Source organism: Pseudopipra pipra, unplaced genomic scaffold (genome assembly GCF_036250125.1).
Source record: "Pseudopipra pipra isolate bDixPip1 unplaced genomic scaffold, bDixPip1.hap1 HAP1_SCAFFOLD_475, whole genome shotgun sequence".
Taxonomy (NCBI): domain Eukaryota; kingdom Metazoa; phylum Chordata; class Aves; order Passeriformes; family Pipridae; genus Pseudopipra; species Pseudopipra pipra.
In genome coordinates this window covers 19,431-28,999 of record NW_026990956.1, presented here as the reverse complement: position 1 = coordinate 28,999, position 9,569 = coordinate 19,431, and the positions used below count along the sequence as shown (strand labels likewise).

The window sequence follows — 9,569 nt, the reverse complement described above, 5'->3', positions numbered from 1 at the left end:
GCACATCTTCTTCCCACCGAGGCAGGTCATGGTATCTCTCACCTTCCCACTGGGACAGCTCTGGGACTGCCACATCTCCCCATTGGGACAGTTCTTGATAGGTCTCTTCTTCTTCCCTTTGGGACACCTCTTGCACTGTTGCATGTTCTTCCCATCGGGTCAGCTCCTGGTATCTCACACCATCTTCTTCCCATTCGTACAGCTCCTGGCGTCTCACAGTTTCTTCCCGTTGGTACAGCTCTGGGTGTCTCCCATCCCGCCACTGGGAAAGTTCTCGGACTCTCCCATCTCCTTCAAATTCGTAGAGCTCTCGGTGTCTTCTGGCTCCTCGTTGGGAACGTTGTTGGACTCACTTCTTCTTCCATGGGTAGAGCTCTTGGGGTGTCACGTCTTCTTCCCACGCGGTAACATCTGCGCATTGGGAAAAGTCTGGATGGGTGTCGCATTTCCAGTCATCGTCCACGTGGGCAAAGGCCCCCTCCTCGGTCTGATAGAGAACTTGTGTCTTCTTCAAGCTGACGCCCAGCCCAAAGAGCTCAGCAGCCTCAGCACAGCAGGATGTTAAACGCTGCAGAGCTGCCACTGTGTGAGCCACGAGGGCGGCGGCGTCAGCGTAAAGCAGCTCCCAGACAAGATGGTTTAAGGTCTTGGTGTGGGCCTTCAGTCGCCTTAGGTTGAAAAGGCTTCCATGGGTACGATATGGGATGTAGATCCCACCTTCTTCATCGAGGTCTGCCGTGGCCCTTTGGAGCATCCTGCTGACAAAGATTGTGAACAGAGTTGGTGCGAGAACGCAGCCTTGTTTCCCACCATGGGATATTAGAAAGGGCTCAGAGAGTGCATTGCCATATCTGACTTGGCCGTGCTGATCCTCATGGAGCGAGATGATCATTTTAAGGAACTTGGGGGGACAACCTAAACGTTCCAAAATCTGCCACAGACCGTTTCTGCTCACAGTATCAAAAGCCTTGGTGAGTTAAACAAAGGTTCCAGAGAGACCTTTGTTCTGTTCCCTGCACTTCTCTTGCAGTTGTCTGAGAACAAACCCCATGTCTGTGGTCCCCCTGTTGGCTCTGAAACCACCTTGGACAGCCCTCTTTGGACACCTGGCCTCAAATTCTACAGCAGGTTTTATGCTACGGATGGCAAGCACTGAACTGATATTTGCCAAAAAAGGACCGAATAATCTTTTCCCAAAGACAGATTCTCTTTTGTCACTGATCTTCTTGCTTATTCCAAGAAAGACTGCACCACCTAAGCTACCAAGACAAGCCATGAATCCCAGAATCCTAGAAAAACTCAAGAACTAACAGCAAAGAACGGGGATGGTTTGGTTTAGTGCTGAATGCCATGGGTGTACACGGGAGGGGAAGTGATGGCTGAAGCTTCTAAAAACCTGATCTCGTGGCTGCTTTGCTGTTTGTGCTTGAGATCAACTCTGGTGAAGGGCAACTTCAGCTTCAGCCAAGCGTTTCTTTGCGCTTGGCTTTTTCCAGGCAACTGCATAACATTGGATGCAATGTTTTGGAAGCAGCAAGTTTTCACATTCCAGTCTGAACTGGAAGGCTGGCAGAAAACCCCCCAAAACCTACTTCTCACAGGAACTTGGAAAAAATGGCTGGAGAGCTGTCAAGAGTTAGAAATAGTCACCTTTTTGCTTAAAAACCCTCCTGACATAATGACACATTACCTCGTTGAAGGTCTCGAGCCATTTTTGCATCCTGTTCCTGTCGTGCCCAGAATTATACAGACAAGACACAGTTAAGATGTAGCATTGACAGAGTTAAGAGTGTAGAACTTAGGTGGGAGGTTCCTGTGCCACAGTGCTCTTTCCCACAGTTTCTCTTGTCAAAGAATGGAGTTCCACAGCTCATTGCTTCCATTTCCATATTTTTTGGCCTCTGACCACTCTGGAAAATTTGTACATACCTGTCTTCAGCTTTACCACAGGTGTCTGGGTGCTGTTCTGAGACCCAGGCTTCTGCTCAGCCCCAAACTGATGCCAAGATGTCCCAGGCCAGTTGGATCCAGAAGTGGACTTGCAGCCAGGTGTCCGCTGACGGCGCTGCTTGGGACTGCAGATCTGCTTCTGTGGCGCTCCCAAAGGAGCTTGGTGTTGGCCTCTGCAAGTCTCTCATTAGCTCTGAAACATTCACAAGCACACAAGAGTCATCTTTGGCAGGAAGGCTTTCGCAAAGTTACCCTCCACAGCCTTGGCTACTACTCGACTTCTAAAAGCCAAGGGCATGAAGAGCATCCAAAACAAGCACATCCTTTGATCTGAGCTTGTTCACAGGGCCTGTTCCTAAGAAATCACACCAAGTGCAAGGAGCAGCGAGTGTCACCTCCAGAAGAACTCTGGGCTAGCCTGGCCTTCTCAAGGAAAGCTCAACCCTCAGACCCGCTGCCAAAACAGAAGCCAAGAAAGAGTCGCCTTATTTTGGATTCACAGAATCCAACTCTCTTCTCCCAGAGGCCTCTCCTTATTCAAACAGCAAAGGGCACAAGATTCATCTTTTCTGTCACACACAGGATGAGGAGATGAGAGACTGGCAAAAAGACTGCCTGCTAAAACAACAGCAACTTGAGAAGACACCAGTAATGCCAGAGTGGTGCTGCTGTGGTGTTACTGCTGGGAAGACAGGTCTGATGAAGGGAAGGGTCTCAAGGAACTTTCCCCACAAATATGCCACGTTCTGCTTTCCCACATGACGCTGGCCAGATGTAGAAAAGGGATTTTAGAAGGAAAATGCATAAGGAAAAACGAGTTTGTTATTCCCAGTCCAAAAAGGCAGGGACTTACCTTTCCAGTTTCTTGGCGAGGCTTTTTCTGGTTTTGGCTTCCACCAGATACAGCTCTTTGTATTTGTCCACTTCTGCCTGGGTGGATTCTTCTGGAAAAGGTCTTTCTGCTTGGTTGCTTTTTCTCCTTCCCAGTGCACATTCAAGATCTCTAATTCTGTCTTCCAGCTGGTTTTTCAGTGAGTCCAAATGACTGCTTCTGATTTCTTCTAACGTGTCCTGGTGGGCTGCCTGTGCCTGAAGGAGACAGTGCACCTTCAACCACCACAAGAAAAAGAGAGCTCTGCCCAGCACAAAATGGCACAGACCCAGTTCCAAGGGCCCAGCCTTACTCAGAGAGGCGGCTCTGCCTCCTCACTCCCAGCAGCAACCAAGGCAGAACCCAGGAGCTCCCAGGGCAAAGAATTCTTTGCATTGGCAAAGAAGCCCAAATTAGCACTCTGCTTCAAAGCTACTAATGAAGAGACTCTGTGTCTGTAGGACAGGGCACATGGAAAATGGTTCTTCAAAGACAAGAAGAGCATCCCCCACCTCCACCCCCTCACCCACACCCCTGTCATTTAAGGGACTCCTTTTCTGAGCACCTTCCCCCCCTGCAAGGACAAAGCAGCACCTGTAGGTCTGGCCATGCCAGCTGGAAGTTGCCAAACCCATCCAAGGATGAGCAGGGAGAAGCAGAGCAGTGCACAGAGATCCCCCCAAGCACTGCAAAGTGGGAATCTGCCTTGGGCAGCCTTTGGATTCAGGGACCTGCCGGCACATTCCACACCCATGACAGCACTCCTGCCCAACCAGATTGCCTTCTGCCACTGCCTTCAGCAAAGACAGAAGCTAACCCACAGACTACAGGAGCAAAAGAAAAAGACCAAACACCATGGCCACAAGAGAAGTTTATGTAGCGCCTGTGGTCACTGGGGAGAAATTCACTTACTTGCAAAAACTCATTGACTTCTTGGAGTTTTTGCCTTATTTCCTGGTCGGCTCGTTCTTCCACCTCTCTTTTATGTTGTTCTAGTTGGCTGTGATCCACCACGTTGGTCTCCAAGTGATGCTGCAGTTTTGCCAGCTCTTCTTGCAGCTGGCATTTGTCCATGGCCAGGTTCTCGCACTCCCCACGCAGGGCAGACAGCTCTTCTTGCAAAGCCTGATTTTTGGCTTCCAGCTGCGTGCACTGTTCACGTTCCCTGTCCAGCTGCTGGGAAAGTTCAGCAACCTGCAGACAGAAAGAAAAAAAAGGAACTCAGCGCGATGTAAAGGCAGTGAATTCTGGGAAAACCCCAAAAGGAGGTGCCCAGGGAGACTTTATTCATCATCTGCTGGCTCAGGACTAGAAACAAAGTGCAACCAGGCTCTTCTTTTCCAGCAAGAACAGCTTTCCCATCATTTGTCATAGGATTCCTCAGGTTCACAGCCTTTTGGGGTTCCTCATGCAAAAATGCTCCAAGCTTCTGGACTCCAAAGGAATGACTGCAAAGGCAGGAAGCCATTCTACAGGGATGCCTTCAAACCCAAGCGTGGCTCTGACAGACGCCGCTTCAGCAACGGATCCGAGTGACGAGCGGAGAAGGGATCAGAGGTTCTGTGCCACTGCTGCACAGGCACAGCAGCCTCAAAAGCACTGCTGGGAACAGTCCTTCTGGCTCCCCGCCACAGGATGGGCTGAAACAGCTCCCCGTGAGCAAGAAGGGACAGATTTTCCCCTGGGAGGCCCCTGTCCTCCTTGGGCCCTGGGCAGCAACAACACTGTGCAGAAAAGCCAAACCTCAAGTGCCTCCTGCTCAGCTCGTGCCTGAGACAGGGCTCGGGGGCTGATGGTGCCCTGCCAGTGACAGTGCTGTTCCTCCCCTCTCTGCCAGGGCAGCAATTCATCTGTCACACCCAGAGGACGCTGTCACAGCCTCCCTCCAGCTGCAGCCAGGCCTGAGCTGGGCCCCACTGCTCTCAGCCCATGCACGTGATGTCCTGCCAGGACGGCAGACCTGCCCATCCCTCAGGCCCAGCCGGGGGATCTGCACTCTTGGCTGACCCCGCTCACTCTCAGGGGACCTGTTCTGCTCTTCCTGCTCAGGGCCTGTGGGACAGCTCCCTGGCCCCTCAGCTCACGCACCCTGCCAGGCTGCTGCCACTCCTGGCTTGCCCCTCCTCTGCAGGACAGCCTGGCCTCCATCAGCCCTTACACCTACTGCTTTGCCCTCAACATTTGCATCTTTCCCCACAATGAGAACTACCCCGGATTAGTTCGAGTCATCTCCCACTGGAACAGCAGGAGGGGCATTAAGAAAAGCCCATCACATCCAAAATACAGCCAGGGAAATAAAAAAATCATCAACGTGACAAGAAATAGAGAGAAAGCATCTCCCAGGTTCCAAAAGAAGGAACACCACAACCAAAAAGCCCCACCCAGAGCACAGCTCACCTCTGTTTGTAATCTATCAACTTCCTTGACCTTTTCAGAATATCTGTTCTTCATTTCTTCCAGCTGGGACTGGCTTTCTTTCTTTTCATTAACCCTGACTTTCCTCCTGTCTATCCTCAGAAGCTTTTCCAACCTGCACAGCAAATTAGTGAAGAAAACCATGAAATACAGGAAGAACCAGCCTTTCCCCCACGGTCTCACAGAAACAGCACAGACAGCATCCAAGCCTAGAATGGCTTGGCTTGGCAGGGACCTTAAAGATCATCCAGTTCCAAGCCTCCTGCTGTGGGCAGGGACACCTTCCAGCAGATCAGCTTGTTCACAACCCCATCCAGCCTGGTCTTGAACACTTCCAGCCATGGGGCATTCACAGCTTCTCTGGGCAACCTGTTGCAGTTCCTCACCACCCTCCCAGCAACCAATTTCTTCCGAGGATCAAATCTAAACCTCCTCTCTTTCCCTTTGAAGCCATTCCCCCTTGTCCTCTCCCTTACAGGCTCTTTTAAATGCACTCTCTTCATCCTTCTTGTAGGCTCCCTTCACACCCCAAAAGGCCACCAGTAGGTCACCCCAAAGCCTTCTCTTTGCCAGGCTGAAGGGTTGCAATTGTCCCAGCCTTTCCTCCTAGCAGAGGTGCTCCATCTTTCTGAGCCCCTTGGTGGCCTCCTCTGGGCTCAGTCCAACAGCTGGAGGTCCTTGCTGTGCTGAGGAGCCCAGAGCTGGATGCAGCACTCCAGCTGGGCTCTCCCAAGGGCAGAGCAGAGAGGCAGAATGCCCTCCCTCCACCCGCTGGCCACGCTGCCTTGGACGCAGCCCAGGACACAATTGGCTCTCTGGGCTGCGAGCGCACATCGCCGGCTCATGTCCGGCCTCTCCTCCAGCCCAAGGGCTTCTCGGCAGGGCTGCTCTGCCCCTCTTCATCCCCCAGCCTGCACTGATACAGGGGCTGCCCTGAGCCACGGCCAGCAGCTTGCACTGGCTCCTGTTAAACCATCAGCAGATTGCCATGGGCCCACTTCTCCAGCTGGTCCAGGGCCCTCTGGGTGGCATCAGCTGTGTCAACCACACCCCTCAGCTTGGTGGCAGCTGCAAATTTGCTGAGGGCACACTCCATCCCTTCCTCTGGATCATTAGTGAAGAGATTAAAGAACACTGGGCCCAGTCCAGACCCCTGAGGGACACCACTCGGCACTGATGGCCCTCAGCACTCTGAGCCATTGGTCACCACCTCTCCATGGGACTGTTCACCCAATTTCTTATCCATCTAACAGTCCACACATCCAATCCATCTCTCTCCACTTTGGAGAGAAGGATGTTGTGGGGGACTGTGTCAAAGGCTTTCCAGAATGGCAGGGAGATGACATGGGTAGCCCTTGTCCACTGAGGCAGTCACTCCATCTTACAAGGCCACCAGGTCGGTCAAGCAGGACTTGCCCTTGGGGAAGCTGTGCTGGTGCTTCCAATCACCTCCCTGTCATCCACGTGCCTTGACAGAGCTTCTAGAAGGATCTTTTCCATGGCCTTCCCAGGCACAGAGGGCAGGCTGACAGGTTGGCAGTTCCCAGGGCCCTCCTTTCTACCCCTTTCAAAGTTGGGGACAGTGGGTTTCCCTTTTTCCCCTCACCTGGGACTTCCCCTGCCTGCCACGACTTTTCCAATATCAAGGAGAGCATCTTGGCAACTCCATCAGCCCCTCCTGGCCAATGGAGGGCAATAATGCTGGCCAGATGTAGAAGATGATTTCGAAGGCAAATGCAGGAAGAAAAAGGAGTCTCTTATTACCACTCCAAAAAAGCCTGGACTTACCTTTCCAGTTTCTTGGCAAGGCATCTTCTGGTTGTCACTTCCTCCAGATACAGCTCCTTGTACATTTCCATTTGGCCCTGTGTTGCTTCTTTCCGAGAAGCACTCTCTTGTTGGGTGTTTTTGACCCTCTCCAATTCACTTTCCAGATCTCTAATTCTTTCTTCCAACTGGATTCTCATGGGATCACAATGACTGTCTCCAATTTGTCCTGATGTGTCCTGGTGGGCTGCCTGTGCCTGAAGGAGACAGTGCACCTTCAACCACCACAAGACAAAGAGAGCTCTGCCCAGCACAAAATGGCACAGACCCAGTTCCAAGGGCCCAGCCTTACTCAGAGAGGCGGCTCTGCCTCCTCACTCCCAGCAGCAACCAAGGCAGAACCCACGACAGCACTCCTGCCCAACCAGACTGCCTTCTGCCACTGCCTTCAGCAAAGACAGAAGCTAACACACAGAAGACAGGAGCAAAAGAAAAAGACCCAAAACCGTGGCCACAAGAGAAGTTTACGTAGCACCTGTGGACACTGGGGAGAAATTCACTTACTGGCAAAACGAGGCTGACGTCTTGTAGCTTTGGACTTATTTCCTGGTCAGCTCGTTCTGCCACCTCTCTTTTCCATTGTTCTGTTTGGCTGCCATCCAGCCCCAAAGTCTCCAGTCGATGATGGAGTTTTGTCATCTCTTCTTGCAGCTGGCATTTGCTCTTCTCCAGTTTTTCACACTTCCCAAGCAGACTGGACAGCTCTTCTCTCAAAGCCTGCTTTGGGGCCTCTGGCTGCATGCCTGTTCCAGGCTCCATGTCCAGCTGCTGGGAAAGTTCACCACCCTGGACACAGCAAGAAAAAAAAGAAAAGGGAACTCAGCATGATCTAAAGGCAGTGAATTCTGGGCAAACCTCTCAAGGGGGTGGCCATGGCAACTGTATTTATCATCTACTGGAAACCAGCCTGGAAAACACTTGAAAGATTCCCCAACAGAAAGAAGGAACTTTGGACCTACTTAAGAATTTGGGAGACATTTCTGGCAGCAATACTTCCGGCTCCCTTGGAGCTCAGGATGAAACTCCTCATTTAGAATCTAAGAATTCCTCCAGTGTCCAGCACAGCAAATACCCTCAGGGCTTTTGTAGCAGCTGGGGAAAGGACCAGGCTGCTTTCTGAGCAGCCTCTGCTGAGGAGAAGGCAGAAACTGAGCTCCCCAGGCTCTCCAGGAAAACTTCATCTGACAGTTGCCCCACAGAAATAGGCAACTAGGCTCAAGAGTCACAAAAAGGCAAATTTAGCACCAGCTTACTGAGGCAGAGGCTTGCAGGTCTCTCGGAAGGGCTTCAACGCTGTCGCTTGGCTGCTGGACAGTGGCTTCCAATCTGCTGTTCTCACTTGCAAAGCTTAAGAAGAAATACAGCTCTTATTCCCAGAAAAGCCAATGCCAGACAAACTGTGCTAAGGAACAGAAGCCACAGCAGAAGTGTCCTTCAAAATCCCACTGACTCTCCCCTTGTTTCCACCCAGTCCCCCAAAGCCACAGACCCCTCACTTCACTGGGTTACTCTCTTACTCTTGCGCCTCTTCTTCCAGTTGTTTTACGGTCGGACTGGTCTCGGAAGATGCCAACGGGAGGTCCTGCAGTTTCTGGGAGGAAGTTCTTGCTTCTCTTTCCTTGTCATCCAAGGCAGTCTTCAAGTCCCCAACACGATGCTCGGACTGAAGATGCTTTTCTTCCTCCTCCCGTGGCTGTAAAATCACGGGAAGAATGCACAGTTGTCAGGGGAGCTTTTCCAGAGAGGAGCCAGCTGCTGCTGAAGAACTCAGGTGCTGCATGTCTGTGTGCATCCCCTCGGCCCAAAGAACTGCAATCCATTCAAGTCCCTTCAGAGCTTCACTTCTACTCCCCAATGAACACAAGCTGGATGCCTTTGTCCTCTTTTACAGCAGCCTCTCCCCTCCCTCCACTGCTTTCCTGCAGCTCAGTTCTAAGCACCGACACTGCCCCTCCGACCTGTTTTGTGACCTGGGACACTTCCTGTATTCCCTTGCTTGCTACTCCAGGAGGAGAGGAGTGAAATAGTTCATCTCCCTAAAGGAAGGTGCCTGGCAAGTGTCAGAGGCCAAGTGCTCTGGCACATGTGCTCTGGAGCCCAGGATTGCACCAGGGGAGCACGGGGAGTTCTCTGAAGTGGGAAAGACCCGGACTGTGGTGCAGAGAGAGGCGCCCAGCAGCCCCTGAGCAGGAAGCAGAGGATGCCAGAATACTGGTTTGTCCGTTTTCAGGATGGAGAGGAAGCAACAGGCACCCCCAGGTTTCTCCCTGTGGGGACAGGCTTTCCATACCTCCGCGTCAGCCCTGTCCAGCTCCTCCTGCAAGCGCAGATTATCTTCCTCCAGGTGAGCCTCATGGCTTCCAGGAACCACAAGAGCAGTCCTAAAGCATGCAACATTTCATCGGAAACATGTCTGATCCTGCATCATTTTCCCCTGCTTGCTCCCAAAAGAGCTCTTTCCCCTTTCCTACAAGCTCCGGGAAAGCAAAGCCAAGTCCATGGAAGC

The 9,569-nt window shown here is 52.0% G+C and overlaps 1 protein-coding gene and 1 long non-coding RNA gene across 2 annotated transcripts; both read right to left on the bottom strand.

The window, feature by feature from the left end:
- Nucleotides 1–371: 371 nt before the first annotated feature.
- LOC135408450 (ankyrin repeat domain-containing protein 26-like) lies at nucleotides 372–7,214 on the bottom strand. Its single transcript, XM_064643608.1, has 6 exons — nucleotides 7,025–7,214; nucleotides 5,219–5,351; nucleotides 3,734–4,015; nucleotides 2,804–3,039; nucleotides 1,930–2,143; nucleotides 372–755 (listed from the first exon to the last, which is right to left on the bottom strand). The coding sequence occupies exons 1-5, from the start codon at nucleotides 7,201–7,203 to the stop codon at nucleotides 1,942–1,944; spliced, it is 1,032 nt and encodes a 343-aa protein (XP_064499678.1). The 5' UTR covers nucleotides 7,204–7,214; the 3' UTR covers nucleotides 372–755; nucleotides 1,930–1,941.
- A 15-nt stretch (nucleotides 7,215–7,229) lies between these two features.
- Nucleotides 7,230–8,626, bottom strand: LOC135408451 (uncharacterized). The gene is made up of 4 exons (XR_010427614.1): nucleotides 8,581–8,626; nucleotides 8,317–8,410; nucleotides 7,568–7,849; nucleotides 7,230–7,260 (listed from the first exon to the last, which is right to left on the bottom strand). It is a non-coding gene; the product is annotated as an uncharacterized LOC135408451 (long non-coding RNA).
- Nucleotides 8,627–9,569: the final 943 nt, after the last annotated feature.